The 23,699-nt window shown below is 39.2% G+C and overlaps 1 protein-coding gene across 4 annotated transcripts; it reads right to left on the bottom strand.

Moving 5' to 3' along the window:
* Positions 1–1,503: 1,503 nt before the first annotated feature.
* MOCS2 (molybdenum cofactor synthesis 2) lies at positions 1,504–18,035 on the bottom strand. Of its 4 annotated transcripts, none has more exons than XM_032281099.1 (7): positions 17,950–18,035; positions 16,767–16,888; positions 15,277–15,421; positions 10,087–10,214; positions 9,352–9,502; positions 8,326–8,449; positions 1,504–6,357 (listed from the first exon to the last, which is right to left on the bottom strand). In XM_032281099.1, the coding sequence occupies exons 3-7, from the start codon at positions 15,372–15,374 to the stop codon at positions 6,292–6,294; spliced, it is 567 nt and encodes a 188-aa protein (XP_032136990.1). In that variant the 5' UTR covers positions 15,375–15,421; positions 16,767–16,888; positions 17,950–18,035; the 3' UTR covers positions 1,504–6,291. The 4 variants fall into 4 exon arrangements, with proteins under 4 accessions (XP_032136990.1, XP_032136989.1, XP_032136992.1 ...); XM_032281098.1 differs by lacking the exons at positions 16,767–16,888; positions 17,950–18,035 and adding exons at positions 11,091–11,167; positions 15,093–15,149 and having other exon boundaries at positions 15,277–15,357; XM_032281100.1 differs by lacking the exons at positions 1,504–6,357; positions 16,767–16,888; positions 17,950–18,035 and adding exons at positions 7,911–8,241; positions 11,091–11,167; positions 15,093–15,149 and having other exon boundaries at positions 8,275–8,449; positions 15,277–15,359.
* Positions 18,036–23,699: the final 5,664 nt, after the last annotated feature.

The raw sequence follows: 23,699 nt of genomic DNA, 5'->3' as shown, positions 1-23,699 counted from the left end.
AGGCTATCTATCTGCCCATGTGCATATGGATGACCTTAACTGCCCTGGCCTAGCCCCTGTGATGGCAGTTCAGGGCTATCTGTACTGTTTACAGAATTGCTTTGTAGTTGACAACACAAAACAAACAAGAAAAAAAAGGCATAAAATGCTAGGGATTTATTGAAAAAACAGCATGGTATTCTCCAGTTAGGTATGCCAGAGTCCAATTTTTTTAACAGCTGTGTGAATTCATGGCTTCATTCCAACCAAAATTTTATTAAAAAAAAAAAGAAAGAAAGAAAATACTAGAGAAACTAGTCATTAGCTTGATAATATTTAACAGCTAGTGGTACTTGTACGCACCTGCAGCTCCAGCTACTTGGGAGACTGAGGCAGGAGGATTGCTTGAGCCCAGGAGTTCAAGTCCAGCCTAGGCAACATAGCAAGACCCTATCTCAAAAAAAATGACTATTTAAAAAACAATGTGGCCAGGTGCATTGGCTCACAACTGTAATCCCAGCACTTTGGGAAGCCGAGGCAGGTGGATTATGAGGTCAGGAGTTCAAGACCAGCCTGGCCAACATGGTGAAACCTCGTCTCTACTAAAAATACAAAAATAAGCTGGGCGTGGTGGCGGGCACCTGTAATCCCAGCTACTTAGGAGGCTGAGGCAGGAGAATCATTTGAACCTGGGAGGCAGAGGTTGCAGTGAGCTGAGATTGCACCATTGCACTCCAGGCTGAGCAGCAGGGTGAGACTCCATCTCACAAAAAAAAAAAAAAAAAAAAATAGTAAGTACTGTATATATAAATACTAGCTTTTCAATGTGCTATACAAATAATTATAGCATACCCTTTTGTTTTTCTGTCTCACCTTGTTTAGGTGAGTACTTCCTTAGATAAGTACTAAATATACATATACAGAACTTGAAAGCTTCGGTTACCCCTGCCTTAGGTAATCTGTTACCTAGATGACACTGTTTCCAGGGAGTAGTTGAATTACTAAAAACCATTAGCCACTTGTCTCTGCACTATTTAGCACACCAGGGCAGGGTCTCTGAGGCTGGGCACTGCTGTCATTTGGGGCCAGGTGATTCTTCCTCGCAGGGCTGTCCTGTACCTTGTAGGACAGCAGCCCTGCCTATAAGGTCTGGGGTTTAGCATGTTCAGCAGCATCCCTGAACTCTACCTACTACATGCCAGAGCATCCTTCCCCTGCAGTCATGACAGTCAAAAAATGTCTCCAGACATTGTCAGATGCCTTCTGGGGGGCAGTATTTCTCAAGCACTTTTAATCAAAGGTGAGTATATATACAAGAAATGTAGGTGGGGGGGAAACATTTTTTAAATAAGAGTTATGTGTTCCTATTCAACAATACTTTTGCTTTAAAAGTAAGTAGAGGGCATAAAAGATGTCATATTCAAATTTCCATTTCATAAATGGTATACAGGCAAGGACTATAGAACGTGGTAAAAAGCTGACTTGCTTCATACTGCCACACAAGGCTTATAAAATAGTAAGATAGTAAAATAGCTTATGAAGAAACTACAGAGATTTACAATTGTGCATCACTCATTTCAGAGCAAAATAAGAACTCCTATCTGGACAGAAATTTTTCTAGCTAGCAATGTTATTTTTGTAAAATAGTTATCTATTAAAACTGTGAAGAGTAAAATAAAGCCAATGTATTATTGCCACACAAGTGATTATGCTAAAAATTATTATAAAGCGTATCATTTTATAATGTATTTACCTAACCTGATATACAGCTATAACCCAATGTATGAAAATCTCAAAAATTAAGACATCATCAAACAGAAGGCAGAATTCCTTAAACTGAGATCCCTGATCCATCTTTAATATTTTAATTTGTACAAGTAAAACAATTCTATAAACAACTTTGTAGGACTATGCCCTTTGGTGTACATTCAGGCATACTCATTTTAATCAATTTGAAAAGTTAATTTAAACCTCTAGAGGTGAATAAGAAACATGGGGGTAAAGTGTGAAAATATTAACTATGTCTTTGAACTCTAAAGACTGAAACTGTAACCACTGTGTAAATATAGTTACATATGTACCTGTTTATTTTGGCAGACTGAGTCAAAATATGAATGTATATATTGCATAACTGTGTTAGAATTGTATATATTTTAAAGAAATTGTCTTGGATATTTTCCTTCATACATAATAGATAACTCTTTGTTCAAATGTGGTATTTGATGTTTTGGATTAAATGTGTTTTGCCTTTTTGCTTTCCACAAAAATTACAAAAATAAATGCATGTGTGTACAAAAAGCTGCAGAACTCATTTGGTTTCTGAGAAAAATTAAATTGTAGTCAACATAAATTTTCTCATATCAAAGTATAACAAACAGAAAAGTTTCATTAATTGTAAACCACTCTTTTCATACCACATTATTGGATATCATTACAATTGTTTTGAAAATAAAGCTATTTTCTTTGGGCTTTTACAAGTTATATATTTTACCATTTCCATCTTATACAGTCACTTTGCTCCCATCCAGGACTCAATTTAAGAAGACTGAGGCTATAATTTGCCATAGGTGTCCAATCTGTGCTTCTAGCAGTGACCGCAAGGATGTTCTGCAGAACCCTTAAACTACCTTCAAAGTTTTGAGATAGTGTGAAGCATTGTTCCTCAAAATGCGGCCCATGGATAGATGGTGCTGCATCGCCTGGAACCTGTTAAAAGCACAGGTCTCAGGGGCCACTCTAAAACTACTAAAGTCAAATTGGAAGTTCTGCCACATCCCCAGGTGATTCATACTGCACTGAAGTTTGAGAAGCACTGCTCTAAAGCTCTAAAGCACAACTTACCTCTTGAAATAAAACGTGTCCTTGGAATAGAGAGGGAAAAAAATCAGCCAAACTGCTGCAACATACAAGAGCAGAGTCATCTGCATAGTTGTTTTAAAAAAAAAATTGTAGTAAGCATGAGGGTTTAAATATTTTTAAAGAGTAAATATGATGAAATAAATATGCTGGAGTTATAAAATAGGTATGTGTTGGGCTCACAGACTGCCATCGTTGTACAGATGGCAGAGTAATGCAAAGATGGGGTGGAAAGTGTGTACGTGCTGCCATAAATAGCGATGCACAAGCATCTCCATTCATGTCTGCGGTGCTCTCTCAGTGCCTCCCTGCCCATGGCAGCTGTGCTGAGCCATCTCTGGAGGGCAGCTCACTGCAGCACAACCATCAGGTAGTGCGTCTGCTATTTGGCTCACATTAAAATACAATCTTGGAGAACTGAGTGTGGGAATTGCAGCTACTTGGGAGGCTGAGGCAGGGAGGATCATTTGAACCCACGAGTTCAAGGCCCCCTCCCATCTCTTAAAAAACAAAATAAAATATTAGAGAAAAAGAGCACTAAGGTTTTTTTCTTTGTTTTTCACAGAGCAGGTTAGGAAATGCTGTTAAAGACCTGTATTAAAACAATCATTTTGTCCCATAGACTTAATTGGAAAATAATTGTATACTTACAGTAGTTCTTTTTATTTATCCTACATCACCTGTTAAAAACTACAAATTGCATTTTTAACATCCCCTTCCTCATCCTATCATAATCTTTTAATATTTTTTAAGGTGTCAAAGATTGGACATCATCTTACACAAAATCAGGGCCTAATTTTAATTTAGGAACCACTACAGCCTGACTTTAAAGACAATGGCTACTAAACTGAACTTTTGATTCTACACAAAATTAAATCTAAGACTTAAGTTGCTTAAAGAAACTTGACTATAACTTTTACTATGGCCCTGGCTCTACCGCCCTCTGCTGGATGATCCACTTATCATTCTTAAGAGAGGCCCTGACTGTACCAGGTGCTCAGTAACTGTGTAAGATGCCTAAATCACAATTTCTCGAAAAAGGCTGAAAATATACTGTGACTTTACAGTATATTTTTGTTCTTTGGATAGACAAAAATATACATCATATCCAAAGGACAAAAATATCCACGAAATAAGTCACTCGTTGGAACATATGCTGTTTCTTTCATTCAAAGATGAAAAAATCAACTTCATTTTACCACTTGTACAAAAATACTAGAAACATAAATCATTTGAATTTCCTATTTCTTGAGTGAACTTACTTAGCAATCATGCAAAGTCATGGCTTCAAAGTGACCTTGAAACACTGCAGGCAATATGATTAAAGGCTAATTTTTTTTAGATTACTCTTAGCTACTTGAAGCCAAGTTACAGAGATAGGAAGGCTACATATCATAGTGATACTAGCCCCTTACTACTGTGTCTCAACCACCAATTAACTGCCACTCTTAAGTAAGCAAGGGTCAGTAAAGATCCTATATAAGTCAAGTGCAAGGCACAAAATCTCTCAAGGCCATTCCATCCCAGTTCCAGCTGGGATTAACTCCTAAACCTCTGTATTAGTGACTTTATAAGCATAACAGTTTCAGTTCCAAACTTAGAATAAAGCCTACTTGATGAAGGCATGATTCTTTTAAAACATAAAGAATGTTCTGTTCTTTAAAAACATCATTACCCTCAATAAAGATCTTCTAACGAAACATTTAAGTAGGAAAATCTTGAAATCCACATATACCTAACAACATTGCATATGACATAATAAACATCCATTTAACAACCTATGTACAAAATCCTAGAAATATCTACAGTGACCCAGTAGCCCCATGAAAATGTGCTTTCAGATATAATGCAACAGCCAGCACCCACCCCTGCTCTCCAATGGGGACTGGCTGAAGCTCGATGACAGGCACAGAGTGACACTGAACTGCGAAGGTAAGGCTGAGGCCAATAGGCCTTACCTTCCCTAAACCCGCAGAGGAAGTAGGCGGAGGGTTCATCTGCCCTTCCAGTATCCTTCTGGCCCAATCTCTCCAGATGGACTAAGGAATAAGCATCAACTGATGTAACCAGGTGATTCCTAACGTCAGTGTGGCTGTCCTGTGGGTCCCAGCCACAGATAAAATACAGAGTGTTTCCCAAGGTATTTTAGGTTGGTAGACAAAGATCACTGGGTGAGTGCCTGACACAAAACAGGTGTTCAATAAATATTTGTTGAATAAATAAATTCCTTAGGTAAAAGATGTTTTCACTAGATATAACAAATAAGATTACTAGGTTTCTTATTTGTCCCAGACATAAGAAAAAAAATCCTTCAATCCAAGTGACTGAAAGTATAGCTTCTGCTCTTAATATGCATATGCAAATTTTGTGATGATGCCAACTGCCCAAATTATGCCAGTATTTTGTTATTTTATGAACTATGTGTTTACTTGAGATTTACTGAGAGTAGATCTTAAATATTCTCACCACACAAAAGAAGGGACTATGTGAGGTGAGGAATATGTTAATTCGCTGTGGTAACTGCCTCACAATGTGTATGTATATCAAAACATCACTTTGTATCCCTCAAATATATACAATTTTTGTTTGTCAAGTATGCCTCAATAAAGCTGGAAAAAAAATTTTTAAACTATATGGGACTTATATACACAAGTCTATCAACATACTGTAAAGTTTAACCAACTAAAAATTGGGGCATTGTTTACTTAAACATTTTAACACAAACCACCTTGTTTCTAGTTAGCTTTATGACAATTTTGTGCTGACCTGTTAACAATTTTGTGCTGACCTGTTAAATTAACAACTAATAAAAAAGAACAAAAGTTTTCTGCTAAGATTATAGATTCTGAAATCCCAGAAATCTCCATAATAAGAACTATTTTAGGTAATTCTTTTTAAAAAAAAGATATTGCTTTTAAACTTTTGAAATCATGGGTTTCAGTTTATTATTTTTAATATATTTCTGAAAATATACAATATCAAGACTGTCTGATAATGATTTTTTAATACTTTCCAGTTCTGCCAACATTCCTGTCATGCATCCTTGATAACAATGCTATCCCTGAACCGGAACGGGGCTGGTAAAGTGGGGTCAGTGGGGGAGTATTTTTCCGAGCCAGTTAAAGTCACTGAGGAGGACCCATACCTCAATGTGAGTTGAGATACAATTAGAAATTAGTCATGGAAGGGCATGTCTACCACAGACATCTTTCCTCACATTTAAATTATTCAATTTCTTTCCTGCAGTCCTCCTTCTATCTTTAGTTCCATTTTAAATAACCATTCATCCTACATACCCATTTATCTTGCTTCCTTTTTCTCCCTTTTGTCCTACTGGTATAATATAAGAGATTGTACTTCAGTAAACTATCCTAATGTGGAGAGAAAAAAAAAATCAAAATGTGATCAATGATAATAAACAAAGTTAAGATTGCATGCTCTAAAAACGTTAAGTGATTAATTGTTGGATGCCCAAAAGCACTCTTTGTTTCTTTTCCAAGATGATGACTCTTCATATATTTCCTAAAAAACAAAATTGTAACAGCTATTAAAACTAGACCATTCTAATACATGAATATAAAATATATTTGAATAAGTCAGATGAATGAATACCACATCTATTTCAATGGTTCCTCTTTCAACAATCTAATAGACATTTGTATAAAGCACTGAGAGCAGAAAAATTAATGGACAGACACGTTCTCCATATTTAAGGATTCTCAACACAACTGTAAAAATAATAGACTAGAAGCTATAGCAAAACAGCGTGCAACCACAGAAGGAAATACGCAATTAATTCTATTTGAGGTCATGACAAGAGACATCATGGGCAAGGTTACAGAGGGGAAGACAGAAGGTCTTTAGTTTCAAACATTTTCTTCTTTCCAAACACACGTACTACGTCAACATTTCTAAATATGCTTTTCCAAAGGCAAACAGAATATCCTCACTAGTTGTTAAATTCAGTGATCACCTTTCAGAAGTTCTTAAACAAGTTTGAGCTGTGCTCTGGTATGAGCAGCTCTGTGACATATGCACTCTAGCCACCTGCCACCCTTTCCTATATCATAGATGATCTCAAAGCACAGGCCAAGACCAGAACCAGACTAGAAGTTACATAGTTTGTGGAAAGGAGGGGTAAGAAGAACATCTAACTTTTTCTTCTCACTGTCTAGTCACATTCCATTTCTGAAAGGAGAGGAATTCAAATTTGACTGTCCTCTGAACACCTGCACTTCCCCTAACTCTCTACAGATAAACAAAAGCAAAATAGGAAGCCCAGCTATAACTGAAAGCATGAAAACAAAAATATGCCCCAACTCCTGCCCCTTACCTGTATTTTCTGGGCTTGTACCCATCTGCCTTCTGTTCACTGACTCCATCCTTTCCTCCCTGGTAAAGAAAGCTACCCCTTCCTCCCAGACTTTGCAGCTTATCTTAGAATGCTCTTCTTGCCTCTCCCTCTCCGGGGGCCTGCCCCCACTTCTATCAAAATTGTGTCAGCCTAGTTCACAGCAAGGCAACAAGATTATCTGAGCTTCATCAAGTTTCCTTTCACATATTCTATCCTCTAATCCCTAGGTATTCTCTTATAACAATGGGTTTCAGTTTTCATTCTAACAACATGGTCACCAAATTTCCCAGGCCCTGGTTATGAGTCCAACTTGCTTCTTTCTATCACTGTCTGAGGCAGGAAACCCCCGGGAAGGAGAGGAGAAGTACCCTTTAAAAGCCTTGGCTTTCTGCTCTGCTCTGTGGGTCTTCTGAGCTGTTCATTAACTCCTCAGCTTTGTTGTAAGTCATAGCGCAGTGGGCAATTCTAGAAGATTCTAGATGTTGAAGAGCAATTACACATGTGCAAGCACAGAACAATCCCACTGCTAACATCATGACACCAAGGAGAAATTAGGGATTTGGGCCTTTTTATCCCATCAGAATGCTCTATTTAACCAGAGAATTACTCACCTTTATTGACTGGCTTGACTTAACAGAAAACATGCCAGAAGTTCCTATTTATGTTTTTAAATCCGCTCACTGTGCATTTTCTCAGAGGGAGCAACCTTTTTTTTTTTTCCCCTAAAAAGGACCTCTAGGAAAAAAAGCCTGTTTCACCTTAAAGAATTTCTATTTCAACCATTACCTTAATAGCTAATGCATTATTTTCACTTTCCAACAGAAAGAGCCGCTAATTCAAGGGAATTATAATCCAAGGGATTCATATATGAACCTCTCCAACGGTCCAGACTAGGAATTCTCACTGTTGCCACTCATTGAGGCTTACAGTGTGCTATGCATTCTTTAGGGCACATATTTTTCATGTGTAACAAATCTTGGAAAGAAGATATTTTACAGGTAAACGAAACAAGACACTACAGTCAGTAAAAAGTCCATGAATATAAATTCTGTATAATAAAAGGTGAAGGGTTTTCTCTAAAAATTCCTGAGAAAAATCAGGCCCACTTGGTAAAATGTGTTATTTTCTTAACTTACCTTTTTCCATATGGGCACCTTGGCTTTTAAAGTATCAATGGCATAGGTCACAGCTTCAAGGGATGCAGCTCTGTGGGCTGAGGATACAGCAATGATTACGCTTGCTTCTGACACTGGAACCAGGCTTTAACAAGATGAAGAGAAAAAATCACCATCGCCACTGAATCTACATGTTAAAGAATCTGCTAGACAGATGAAAAAAAATCCAGGTATGCAGCCTTAGAACTATAGTGTAGTTCTATTTTACATAAACATCCAGTTAGAAAACAGTAATTAATTGCAGTAGCATTCAGCAGAGGCAGCAGATGAGGCTAATGCTATGGCTAATTTGTTACAATCTATCCACTAAACCCTCCTGATGGGCACCAAGGAAAATCCTTTCATTGATACAGCAAGCATCTGACTCAAACAAACAAGGCACAGTGCCAGGTAATGCCTAGAGATACAAAGTTATGGCCTAACAAGTATAATACAGAATTTAAAACAATAAATATCAAGTAATAGGAGTGATAATATTAACCATTAATAAAACTACTGGCTATTAATAACAAACTATTAACTAACAGAGTATTACAGATAGTCTCAATTACTGGCTTCTTTTCAAAGCCAAAAAAGAACTCTTCTCTTTTTAGGGGTACAAAAAGGCAAATTACTTTAATGACTTTCAGAAGCATTTATATCCAAAAGAATCTGTCAAAGACTGTCATATAAACAGACTCACAGATTGTCATATAAACAGACTCCAGACCACAGAAAAACTCTCAGAAGGCCTCAAGGCCTTTAGCACACTTTAGCACAGGCCCAAGGGCCTGAAAGTCCTGAAAGCAACAAAAGCTCTCCCAGTATCAAAACCCCCCAGGCAGTCACTAAAGGTACCAAGAGCTATCCCTATTATCTTCCAAAAATAATACATGAACATTCCTCTCATGGTAATGTAGAATTCCTAAGAACAATTCAAGAATCAGAGACAGTACAAAGATGAAAAGCAACAATACTTCACTTTTAAACTGATAAAGGAAATCATACCCAAGTCTATGGAACACTGCTATGTGTTTCACTGGCCATTTCTGCCTAATGTCACTACAAATCTTTCTGACTTCATTATCCGCCATGGGTAGATATGCTTCATATTCTAAGCTAATGACTTTTTTCCCTTCAAAGTTATTTCTTGTAGTCCCTTTAAAAAAAGAAAGAAAAAAAAGCAATTAAAATAAGGTTTTTCCCTACAAAAGAAATAGCACATTAATAAAAAAGGATTATTTGTAGTAGTAAGCAGCATGCCAATTTTTTCTAAAACTACTTTGAAATCTTCTAAAAACAAAATTTGGTTAGGAAAATAAAACATATCGTCACAAAGATGATAAGGAAATAAAACAGCACTGATGAAGCAAGCTTATTGAAAACACTCACCTGGCAAACCAGACAATATTCGTCTTGTGACAAATAGATACTTCAAAGGAAAATATTTATGCTTCCAGGACTATCAAGTACATTTTTACTTTTGATATTGGAAAATATAGAATTCTCTCTCCCTAACAGTGACTTTTATCCTACTTTTCAAAATGCCTTGTAATTTAATACAGGTTAATTTGAAGGTTACTAAAACAAAACAAGAACTAAAAAAATGTCTATCCACCATCATGGGTACTCTTGGTTTAATGTTCAGTATTTCAAACTCCTCCATTAACACTGAACATGGAAAGCGCATGCTAATTCCTATTGTCTTGTGCAGTGATAGATGCGATGAATATTACAACTCACCTACAAATAGGGATATTGCACCACAGAGCGGAGAAATCACCAACTGTGAGACTTCATCTACTGAAAGTTTCTCGGCAGTAAAGTTTATAATGTCTTTAGATTTCTCTTCAACTTCATCCATATCTCCTCTAGAAATAAGAGGTTAATAAACCTTAAGGAAGTCCTAGGGGTAAAACACTCAACAACTTATAGGCTCTTTCAATTTATGTTTTCTACAAATTGTTGATGGAAAAGGAAGAGGCTGCAGCACAAAATATAATTTAAAGAATTTACATGAGCCAAGACAACGACAGTGGCCCAGGATACTACCAAGATACCTTGGAGAGTTCCCTTGAAGAGCACTCCCTAAGCCTTTGCTGCAAGCAGGTTTTTAAAGGCAAAGGCAACAAGAAGAGGGCTAATACAATAATACAAAGTTACCTCAGGAATTCTCACTGGCATAGGAGATAACGTTGATTGCTGATTGGCTGTACAAAGTGGAACTATGGCGGGATACAAGTTAGAGTGTCCAGCATATGGATTTTATGGTTTCTTAGCCTCAGCTACTCTGCAGCCCTCATAAAAAGTAGCTTCAAGAGGTAATTACTGGCCGGGCACAGTGGTTCACACCTGTAATCCCACCACTTTGAGAGGTCAAGGCAGGTGGATCATTTGAAATCAGGAGTTCGAAACCAGCCTGGCCAACATGGTGAAATCCTATCTCTACTAAAAATACAAAACCCCATCTCTACAAAAATAGCCAGGTGATAGTGGCATGTGCCTGTAATCACAGCTACTCGGGAGGCTGAGGCAGGAGAATTGTTTGAGCCGAGGAGGTGGATGTTGCAGTGAGTCAAGATCAATTGTGCCACTGCAGTCCAGGCTGGGTGACAGAGTGAGACCCCATCTCAACAAATAAAAGAAAGAAAGAAAAAAAAGAGAGAGAATGATGCAGCTTAAGGGGGAGTGATGTGACTGCCGTTTCATTGCAGTGCCTTTCTATGTCTCTTAATTTAATGTTTTATCTGAGGGGCTCACATTCCTCAGATAAAAAGTTTCTTTTCTTTTTATTCCAGGCATGGGAGGCATGATTGGATTTGATCTGAATGATAAAAAATAATCAAGTGTAAAAATTAGCAAAACTCAATTATGTGTATAAATAGCCATAATGAATCAGGCATGACATAAAAAGGAACTCATCATTAACATGATCACTAAAATATAATCTATCTCAATGCCAATATATTCCAAATTCTGTAACTGCTATTCATTTCTCCCATCAAGGTACAGTGGAGGCATCGCCATCTTCACCTACATGCCCATCCCCTCTGCACCACTATGGTACCAAGCACCACATCTAAAGCTGCCTTTTTCCTTATCCAACAAAAAAGGGATAACAGAAGTGATAGTGATTCTACAGAAACTGGGTTCCCTTTTCAACCTGGTACAACCCCAGGTAAGTAACTGAAGAAATAAGGGAATGAACTACACACTTATTTACTAGGTATTGTGCAAAGCCCTTTGCCATGCATTTCTCATTTAATTCCTCAAACATTATTACACACTCACTGAGGGCCAGACACTAAGGCCAGGCACTAGATATAAACCAGGGGAAAGAAGCACAAGCTCCTTTCCTCAGGGTGCTTATGTTCAAATAGAAGAAACAAAGCAATAACTAAGGATAACAAATGGGGATACCTTGTGGAAATAACAGGCTTCAGAGACACAGCCTAGGGTCTGGGGGAGATTTCTCTCAAGAGGTTGTGTTAAAAGTTGGGATGTGAAAGATAAGGAGGAAGTGTTGTAAAGAAACAAGGGCACAGGCCTCCAGGCAGAGAGAGGGAGTGGCAAATGCCAAGTCTCTGGGACAAGAAAGGGTGTGATGTGCTCCAAACCTAGAAAGAAGGGAGAGAAAAGGGCAGGCTGAGTCTAGACAGGTAGGTAGAATCTTGCAGGCAATGATGAATATAATTATTAATCCTGTAAGGTTTCATCTGAATTGAAAGATGAGAGAAAGAAGGCTCAGAGAAGTTGAGGAACTCACTCAGGGTGCTGAAATTCCAACCAAGGAGGTACTTAGTTAAGCCAATGTTCTTTTTCCTATCTTCTTTCCACCACTGAAACAGCACAATTATTTATACACCACTGGATTTCAGGGTTTTTCATCTGCTATACAAGCCACCTAACTATCTTCAATCTCTTTTTCTTGCAATAAGACATAGGTATACAAATATGATCTATGAGCGTCAAACCAGGCTGAGTTCCCACAACTTCTGATTTTACAAGACTACTATCATCTATCTGGCAGTTTCTAAAAATGCATAATACCAGTTCTACCAAACACATTCAAGTAACACAGAACACTTTTGAGGAATCTTTGTAACCGTTTCAAAGAACAGCTGTAATGACCACAAATACCCCTTTAATGGAAGCCTATAGTTTTCTGAATAAATTCCAAATTCCAAAAAACTGCATTTTAGAACCTCCTGAAATCATGGTAGTGATATGGTGACCACAGTTTCTAAATAGCATTGAGATACATATCTGATAAGAAATTCTTCTATTATTTGCAGATAGCAGGCCTGAGAAAGAAGCCTAGTGTCGACCCGAGGGGCAATCTGTTTTTACAGATGACTCTTCATTTCTTGTGGCATTGCCCTACACGAGGGTGGGGAAAAAAATGTGTGAAAAAAGACAAAAAGCCATCCTTGGCTTGTTCCTTTCTTTAACGGAACCAAGTTTTTATCATCAAGTATGATATTTACTCCTGAGTTTGAATAGAAATTCTAGCAAATTAAGAAAGTCTTCTTTCATTCCTAACTTACCAAGTGTTTATTCAGGGATGACTGTTAATTTCTACTGTATTTGTTCTTCAGTTGACAATAAATTAAGCCTCATTATGACTGTACTTATAAGAAGCCTCATCTCTCCAGACTATACTGAACAATGTTCTTGTACATTATTCTACTCAAATATGGACTAAGTTGTTTATAAAGAGGACAAGGTAGCCTGGGTCAAAGAGCCACCTGCAACACAGCCATAACAATAAAGCTATTCCTTTAGTCCTGGACAATGGTAAGCTTTCTTTTCAGGCATTACTAGTTGTGCAATTTTTCTACATTTCTCCATGCCCAGGAGAGCGATTATCTAGTATTAGTAAGTGTGCTTGGCAAAAAATACACAGAGAGTCCAATAATATGAGTTCAAATGTTGTCTCTTGAATAGCTCTTAAATCATCAGCAAAAAGAACAAAGCTTGAGGCATTGCGCTACCCAACTTCAAACTATACTACAGGGCTACAGTAACCAAAACAGTATGGGACTGGTACAAAACAGGATGCATAAACAAATGAAACAGAACCCAGAACCCAGAAATTAAGACCCAAACCTACAACTATCTGATCTTCAACAAACCTACAAAAACAAGGAATGGGGAAAGGATTCCCTATTCAATAAATGGTGCTGAGTAACAGGTTAGCCATGTGCAAGAGACTGAAACAGGACCCTTTCCTTATACCACACACAAAAATTAACTGAAGATGGATTAAAGACTTAAATGTAAAACCAAAAACTAGAAAAACCCTGGAAGACAACCATTCTGGATCTAAGAACAAGCAAAGATTTCATGACAAAAAAGACATGAAAAGCAATTGCAACAAAAGCAAAAATTGACAAAAAAAAAATTGACAAAAATTGACAAATTGGATCTAATTAAACTAAAGAGCTTCTGCACAGCAAAGGAATCTATCAACAGATAGCTTCCTTTGGAGATCAAATTCTTGATCACCAGAATTCTTGATTCTACCCTCCGCTAATGGGGGAGGGGCAGATAACGGCAATTTCATCTCCCAGTTGAAGCAGGAAGAGCTGATCTCCAAGCTTAACATATTCTTGATGAGCAGATAACCTACAGAAGGGGAGAAAAATTTTGCAAAGTATGCTTCTGACAAAGGTCTAATATCAGCATCTCTAAGGAATTTTTTAAAATGCATGAGGAAAAACAACCCCATTAAAAAGTGGGCAAAGGACATGAACAGGAACAGGAGCTTTTCAAAAGAAGACATACATGTGGCCAACAATCATATGAAAAAAAAAAGCTCAACATCACTGATCATTAGAGAAATGCAAATCAAAACCACAATGAGATATCATCTTACACCAGTCAGAAGAGCTATTATTAAAAGTCAAAAAATAACAGATGCTGGCAAGGATGCAAAGAAAAGGGAATGGTTGCTGCTGGGAGTGTAAATTAGCCCAATCATTGTGGAAGACAGTGTGGTCTAGAGACTGAAACACCATTCAACCCAGCGATCCCATTACTGAATATATACCCAAAGAAATATAATCTTTCTGTCATAAAGACACATGCATGCGTACATTCACTGCAGCACTATTCACAACAGCAAAGACATGGAATCAACCTAAATGCCCATCAATGGTAGACTGGATAAAGAAAATGTGGCACATATACACCATGGAATGCCATGCAGCCATAACAAAGAACAAGATCAAGTCCTTTGCAGGGAAAAGGCTAGAGCTGGAGGCTATTATCCTTGCCCAACTAACACAGGAACAGAAAACCAAATACCAAATGTTCTCACTTGTAAGTCGTAGCTAAATGATGAGAACTCATGGACACATAGAAAGGAACAACAGACACTGGGGCCTTTCAGAGAGTGGGGGGTAGGAGGAGGAGGAGGATCAAAAAAATAACTAATGGGCACTAGACTTAATACCTGGGTGACAAAACAACCTGTACAACAAACCGCCATGACACAAGTTTACCTATATAAGAAACCTGCACATGTACCCCTGAACTTAAAAGTTAAATACATTTTTTAAGTTGGCTCTTTCCCTTATTAGCTATGTAATTAGCTATGTGATCAAAGGCAAGTTTTTTAAGTCTTTTGAATTTGTTTTTCCACTTGCAAAATATGGTTATTAATACATCACTGTGTCTGACACATAAGATCTCAATAAACCATGTTAAATGAAACATATCAAACTGATATTAATTAAACTGCTTACTTGACACAGAGATGGTGTGGTGGTATTCATAAATCTGTTGGCACCTATAAAGAGTTGCTGCATTGATAAAGATTTGGTACAGACAGACTTACGAAGAATATACATTAATAGCAAACCATATATACTTTATCATCTGTATGATCCTTCCCCACATGACTGGTTAAGAAAAATAAATCTCACGTACCTACATGGCTCAAAAGCACTACCCTCCGCTAATCGGGGGGATGACAGCAATTTCGTCTCCTGGTTGAAGCAGGAGGAGCTGATCTCCAAGCTCGACATATTCTTGACGAACGGCAAATATTACCTGATTTCTAACATCAGCCAATCTAAAGGGGAAAAAGTATGAATCAAAATATCAACGCAATGATAGACCTCAAATCTCTTCAGCTGCAATTAGAGATATTACATAGATATAATTCTATGAAGCAACACCTGCAAAATTATCAATTAAACTTAAACAGTGTGTGGAGAAAGGGCATATCCACTTATATATACATATTTACACATCACAAAGATACATTAAACTGCTCTCAACTCTTTATTGGATGTTGTATGCCTTGGGAAATTAAAGAAACAACAACAACAACAAAAAACACACACACAAAAAAACTTTTCTTTTGAATCTGGTTTGAGGCAATACTCAAACCAGGTCAAAAGAAAAGTTTCCAATCAGTACATGGCCTTTCCAGGGCCTTCCATCCATGCGTACAAGCACAAGTATAGCTGCCCACAAACTGTGCTTGTACACGTTATCCTACTCAAACATGGGTTCATCTTTCCATGCTTAGAAAGATAAAAAGATGTCCTGGGTCATAGAGCCACCTGCAACACAGCTCTAATAAAGCAGCTCCTTTATACCTCAACAATGGTAAGCTTTCTTTTCAGGCACAGTGGAAATGTATACAATCAGCTGTCTCCCTCCAGGTAAAAGGCTCAAGGTAAAGCAGAACGGGAGACCCCACTGTGTTTCATTGATTATTAGACCGCTGTAAGAGCAACTTAAAAGATACGAAATCATGAAGTAGTTTGCTTTTAAACATATATTGTGGAGTATCTTTTACACAGAACTAGGACTTCCAGATTAAATGTCTACACAGCTTTAAGTGACACCATTATATATTCCTGAATCACCCTCAAATAAGTCACTTTTAATTTTGTTCCAAAAAGGGCTTGAAGTGGGAAAGACAGAAGTAAAATTACACATTTTCAAGAACCAGGAAAAAACATTAGCTATTACAAAAACTCAAATTCAGCAGCATCTAGGATTTGTTGTAACTCATTTTTCTTTTAATCTTAGAAATTTCTATTTTGAGTTCTCTTTAAACAGAGGGACAGAACAAAAAAGTTTAAAGCACACATTTTGAACAGAATTTGTAACAATTTCATTTAATGTTATAAAATTGCAGAATTGGCATGCGCAGTGTTTTGAAAATTATCAAAGAGAATATAATCATGTCTCTGGGGTTCACTGTGCTTTTGGGTAAAATATCCTTAATCTTTCTTAAGAAATGGTGCATATTTAGAGTTTACGTCTTCAGTAGTTCAAAAAAAATACGACTCTTTCTGACATTCAGCACAGCAATCAAAACTAACCTTTTTTTACTTTTATCATTTATATATTTTAAAAATATTTAAGCATTACTCAAATGCATTCTACAAATTTTTAAGTACCCAGGATGTCGAGTTTCTATCTCCTTCCACAGCTGCAACGCTTTTATTTCTCGTGGCACAGAAATGGTCTCTGAACGAACTCCTGTTATTTCAGCACTTTTTGCAAAATACAATACTTCAACCTGAAAGTAAAGAAAATGTTTTTAATAACAACTCATACACATTTTCCAACTGTCCATGTTGAGTAGTTTTCTCATTTTCCAAATGTATTACTTTAATCTATAAAGAAAATTAAATAACCCACAAAAAAATTCAGTATATCTACAAGTTCAAATTCTGAAAACTTGTTTTAAATACAATTCAGACTAATTTGTGGATGCCTTTTAGTTTTACAAATGTAAGTGCGCGATCATTAAAATCATAAGTATCTTCTAGGAAAACATGTTTAGCCTGTTTTTAATTGACATAAAAGTACAGCACCTTTTATAAATATGTAAACAAAGAACAAATGTCTGAGTCAAGAGATGAGTTACACAAATAAAATAAATGAACAAATTAAGCGGAAAAATTTGTTTCTCACGGTTGACAAATGACCTTGGATTCCGATCTGCATAACATTGTCCCCAGACACTAAGGATGAAGTTATGCAACATAGTAAATCTCACATTTATGGAAGCAAGTGGGTTTGAAACACAGGACAATCTGGTATTTACCAGAACAAACCTGTGCCAGCAACCTGGTATGTAAGGAATCCGACGAAGTAAAAGCGGCACCTGTCTCTCAGTGCAAACTCTTCTCTACCAAATAATTACAGGTTTGCAAATAACCAAGGGTGTGGAAATCCACAGATGAAGCACAGTTCTTCACAACAATTCTCCATGAGGTGCATTTCTTTTTAGATTAAAATTTTAGCTTCATCAAAACGAAGAATCTGGGAAAGAGGTGGCCACAAAAGGTCGAGGCGCCTTCAGAACGAACCCGTCCCTGCTGCCGTGAGTGGACAGGAGTTCTCAGAGCGGACCTGACTTCCGCCGGGGCAGTGGCAGCAAAGCTCCGGGCCGGGAAGGGCTCTAGGGTGGGGGAGGGGGCGCCCCCGAACCAAGACGCCGGCCGCCTGGGTGTGAGTTGGGGGCTTGTCGGGAGGTCTGACTGACCAGGGCTAGATCTGTGGAGGGAAGGGGCGGGACAGACACGTAGAGGAAGGCTCCACACCCAGGCCCACATTCACACCCGCGACCCTTACCTGGCACCGAGGCACCATCCCGCTAGGGACCTCTGGACCTAACCGCAACCGCAGAAGCGCAGGCGCAGCCTGAGGGCGTTCGGCACGCTCCTGCACCGCACGGAGCATGCGCACAACTAGCTCCGCCCGCGCCCGCCTGGGGCTGTCTCCTCACGGCAGACTGTTGACAAGCCAGGATTAATTTTCCGTCGAAGATGGGTCGTGGTGGTGAGAGCGAGCAATCAGTACGGAAAGGGCTGACCATGCATGTCCTTGTCCCCAGGAGGGAGGTCGTGATACAGGTGAGCAGACGCCAGACTCCCCTGGACTCTTGAAGCCTGCGTTATGGAGGCTTAGCTAATAGCCTTGCAAAGGCCTTCAGGCTTTTCCACCCGCCCACCTTTAGTCTTCTCTTTGACACTTTTACCTACGGTATGTGAACCCCGAAACTTTGAGAAAGATTTCAGTTAATTTAGAAAGTTTATTTTGCCAAGGTTGAGGACACACCCGAGACACAGCCTCAGGAAGTCCTGAGGACATGTGCCCAAGGTGGTTGGGGCACAGCTTGGTTTTATACATTTTCGGGAGACATGAGACGGCAATCACTATGTAAGAAGTACATCAGTTCCTTCCAGAAAGGCGGAGACAGCTCAAAGCAAGCCCTCCCCTCCAACACCACTGGGGGCTTCCAGGTCACAGGTAGGTGATAGACAGATGGTAGCATTCTTTTGAGTTTCTGTTAAGTCTTTCCAAAGGAGGCAATCAGAATATGCATCTATCTCTGTGAGCCAAAGGGACGACTTGAATAGGAGGCAGATTTGCCCTGAAGAGTTCCCAGTTTGAAGGGGCCCAAGATATTTTTCTTTCACAGGTATACGATTAGTATTTCTTAAAGACTTAGAATATCCGCCTGATCAGAACATTTGAACAGTATCACTTTTCCTGTTTACTGGCTGCTCGGTAATTGTCTGCATACTATCCATCCAAATTTCCCAATTTCTTGCCTAAAAGAACTTTTGGCTTTAAATTGCCTGCTTCGTTACATGGATGTAAGTTACCTGTCCCTTTTCTTGGAGCTCACAGTCCGGAGTAGGAGAGTTTTAAATACGAATGGTAATTCCCTTAATGCTAAGGACATATGTTACATTTCAAGGGTGGAAGGGGTAAGTAAAATTGCATTACCTGGGGAATGTGCTCTAGTAAGTCTCACTGAGAAGATGCTGGAGCTAAATCTGCTAGAATAGTGACAGTAAATGACAAGAGTGGGAGTAGTGCGTGAGGAAATTTCACTTGCCTCTAACAAGCCGCAGGGATATGAAGAACCATAAGTTCACGGGTGGGCAAGCAGTTGGCAAGGCAGGTGTGCCTCCAGCAAAGAAGTAGGTGATGAGAAGTGAGGCTGGAGAGTCCTTGGTAGGAAGAATTGACAAGGAGTGATTAATACCAATGCATATCCTGGTAAAGTTGCTACACATCAAGGATAAAGAATTATATTCACATCCAGACATAAAAACAAGGGAATGATGATAGTGGCCTTAGACTCCTCAATGGAATCCAATGCCAGTGGGTGGCAATGTGCAGTATCTAAAAAAGGCTGAGAACAAAAGCTTGATCCCATAATATTACGTACCACCAAGCTGTACATAACGATACTCCTACACCAGCAAAAACTCAAAAAATGCAATACTCAGGAACACTTCTTAAAAATTCTTCTTGGACAAAAAGTCCACTCAGTCAAGAGTAATCAAAGTAAATAACTCAGCAATAAAGATGTTAATGGGAAAAATGAAAAACTAAAAAAACTGGCATAGAGATTTTAATCCATTCAAACATAAAACTATTATAGAATAAAATGTAAATTACATCAGAATATTTTAAAAATGGAAACTGTCCAAAGTTGGAATATGTAGTTACAAAATACTAATTCAGGTTTCTTAATATTTTTCATAATATTATTTATTTTAGAAAATATTTTAGGAGTAACTATCTCCTACGAATAAACAATATTCTGATAATTTGTAATTTTATCAGTTTCACCAGTTATTTTGTTGATAAATTCAAATAAATATATGTCAATAATATTGCCTTGATTTCATTTTTTATTTTCTAATTCCTAATGAGGTGAATCTTTTAATATTTTCATTGGCCACTTATAATTCTCTGTGAAGTTTCTGTTCACATAATTTATTCATTACACTGTAGATATGACACAGTTCTTTTTTACAAAATACAGCCCCAGCAATAATTTATGAATATGCAAGAAAAGCTGATACCAAAAATTTCCACGCTTATTCCGTAGGCTTTGAGTTTACTTTTCTTATGAATTCATTAATTAAATCAGTAAATCATCATGATGGAATATAAATTATTTTCGTAATAAAATGATTTTATGAACATTTGCATTTCACTTAAGCTACAATATTTTGTGAAAACATAGTTGGACCCACCATTTTCCCAGTTATTTTTACCATAAGGAATCCTACTTGATTAAGAAAAAGAGTAAGTTGAGAAAAAACATTTCCATTTTGTTTTCAGATTGAAAAAAGATGAGATTCCATGAGACTAGAAATGTAGGAGTGTCTCACACCTTCACAGAAGGCTCTGTTAAAAGATCAGAAACATAACTTTACTTGGTAGTAGCAAATTATCAAAAATGTTTATGGTCTTTTCTGAAAAACAATTTCTCCCCGAAACACCTGGCAGAATCAGAGTTCATTGTGTCCAAAGAAAAACTTTAGACAAATTAAAATGAGCAAAGAACAATTCCTGAATCGCTCCCCTCCTTCAGCCAGAACAGGTTCAGAAAGACTCCAGTGATGCCACGTAATCAAAGAATTATGGACCAAAAAAGCAAATACATTATAGGAAAAGAAAATGAGATACAGAAACAGCTGAATTGGTTACAGCTTGGTGTTTACCTTACTTGGACAAGGTTTGAACAGTTGCCTACCTTTGATTGGCTGCAACACAGTGATTGGTGTAAGAGTAGATTACATCCTGTTTACACATCCGGTTAGGTTACAGTTCACTGTGTGCTGAGAAACATTTAGGCCAAACTTAAAATTTGTAAGGAAGCAGCTTTAAAGGCTAAACTTACTTTAAAAGTTATTAGATATTCTGTCAATTGTTTCACCAATAGTTAACAGGTTTTTTTTTTGTTTTTGTTTTCCACGCTATTAAAATAGTATATAAATACTTGCCCCCATTGATTCTGTTTTATCATGTTACATTTTAGTCTTTAATTGAATTGAACCTATTTTTTCCCTAAAATTCAACCTATTCATCCATTTACACAGATTTTTTAATCTAAATATTTTCTATCAAATTGCTAAACATTTTTAGCCACATTCTATTTTCATTGCTACCCATATATTTTTTACCATCATTTTCAGCTACTAAATAGTATCTAGTCCTAGATATCTGGCAGCCCATTATCAGGAACTTTTCATGAAATGCTTCAGTGACCTTGTTTAAGTCAGTAATGAAGTTTATAATCATATTCTATGACCAAAAAAAGTACAGGTAGTAGATTTTCAAATCTCAGCCCATGTCTACTCCTTTATTTCCCAGTGTGGCAGAACTTTTGAACAGTGAAAATCCTTCTGTCTGAGGAAGTTTGGACTATGTGATGTGAGATTCATAGACATTGACTAGTGTCATTAGCATATTTTAATAGTATTTACATTTTTTATTAAAAATAGATGATGTAGTAGTGACTTTTTGAAGGACTAGCAAAGCAGGATATTTCCCTGACCCCTTCATGGGACCCATGACAGGGGTGCCTCATTTACTCAACCTGCTGCTCACAACTCCTCACGAGAGGGAGCACAGGAGCAAACAAGGGCGAGGACTGGCGTGCACCAGCGCTGGAACCACCCGGCTGCTTCGGTGCTGGTGGGATCAAACTCAACTCATTCAGACCCACTGTGTTCCACCCCTCGAGGGAGCATGGAGGTGAGTGGGTGCAGGAGTCAGAGTGAGCACTTTTGGGCGCCAGCAGGAGCAAACTCCATGCAGGGCCCTGCAGCAGTGACTAGGGGGCTGCCTGTGATTCTCAAAGCCCCAAAGAGCATGTTACAGTGCTCTTGTAGCTCTGCCATCTACAGTCGCCTTAAGTGTAAACAGCTCAATGGGCCCTTTGCCTTTTCGCATGAGGCAGGTGCCCTCCATCAACAAGAGTAAAGGGCCTTTTGTATCTGCACTCATGGTTCCTGAGCTCTTGTCCAGTGTCCAGAAAAAATGAGATCACACAAAATAATAGAAGGACGATAAATGCGGGGCATTTTATAGCTGCTGAAAGTGGCTCTCAGCAGGAAGAAGAACAGAAAAGGGGATCAGCTGGGTAGGTATTCTTCCCCTGAAGTCCTGCTGTGGGACTATGTTAACTTCTCTTCCAGATTCTGCAAGGGGCGTGGCTTCAAAGGCAAAAACTCCCCAGCACCATGCCTCCATCTACCTCCCCATCCGGGAACCTAGAGTTCTTGGTCTAACTTTCCCACCTGGGCTAGGTAAAATTTCAGGTGTGCTCCTTTGTTTTAAAAACCCGCAAAAAGCTCTGGGAGGAAGGGCATCTGTTTTGGCTGGACAACCAATCCTGCATCAAAATCGAAGATCAGTCACCCCAGAGGAAGTTTCAAAGAACTCCTCTCATTGGACAAGAACATGAATGGGGCAGGAAAAACTTCAACGTTAAAACTCCACTGTACCTTACCTGTGTGGACTCCTACTCCGGATCCCCTCCAAAGCAACCTGGGAGCTGTCTCTCCCTCTCTGCCTGTGCGGATTTCCCTCTCTGGGATCCCCTCCCACAACAGTTGGAAGCTCTCTCTACTTCTCCCTCTTTCTCTCTCTGCCTAATAAATCGCTTTCTGCAAAACCCTTTGGGTCCCATATTTACTTGACTAGTAAGCTTACTATGCCGCCAGGGCATCTTTCTCATTCCTAGGGCAGGGGAGCCCAAGAACCTCAGGGCACATCCCATCCGGGAGAGAGCTGAGTCCCATCCCTCCACTGGGTTACATCTGTGGCAGGCAAGCCAGCCCGGAGAGGGTGGTGAGTGCATCCGACCACTCTCACTTGCTAAAATCTGTCCTCTGGCTTCTCTTAAATCCGTTAAGGAGAGAGCACTCTGCACAGAGGCCACCGGGCCTGCATGGGACCGCAGGAGTCCCAAAGGTGGGCCATCCGCATTTAAAGGCACTAAGCCCGGGTTTCTCCAAACCGTACCCCTTTCTCTCTGCTGTCTGAGTCAAATTGCCTGTGGAAGGGGGTGGGGGCATGGCCAGGCCAGGCCCGGGAGCTCCACATGTTGCAGCAGGCGCCACCTGAGCGGAGTGGAGTGGGAGCATGCTCCGCTCAAGCCGCTGCTAACCCAGGAACACCGGGCCTGCTTGGTTGCTGGCCGCGTACCTAGCCATGAATTGTGCCTGCCTAGCGGGCTGCTGTGCACGCTATGAGGCCCACCTTTAAATAGCGTGGCTGCCGGAATTTAAAAGTTACAGGGGCACCGTCTCAGAGCGGGCAAGCTAACCCGAGCCTGCCAAGCTAACCCGTGACGGCTGGCTTCTGCAAGGTCTCACCAAGCCAGGAGAGCCCTCCTAGCATCCAGGTTCAGTCTGGGCCCCCACCACTGCCAAGCACGGCGTTGTTTTCCTGGGGGGATGCTTAAGGGAACCCGGACAGCGGAGCCGGGTGCATTGAGGGAGGTGCCCAACACGCACGTGTGGTCCCGGCGGCCGCCTTGGGGGTCAGTGGCACCGCAGAGGGTGTGC

This window comes from Sapajus apella, unplaced genomic scaffold (genome assembly GCF_009761245.1).
Source record: "Sapajus apella isolate SASKATOON/1434 unplaced genomic scaffold, GSC_monkey_1.0 scaffold1, whole genome shotgun sequence".
NCBI lineage: Eukaryota > Metazoa > Chordata > Mammalia > Primates > Cebidae > Sapajus > Sapajus apella.
The sequence above is the reverse complement of the archived record's forward strand: the minus strand, read 5'-3'. Positions and strand labels throughout refer to the sequence as shown.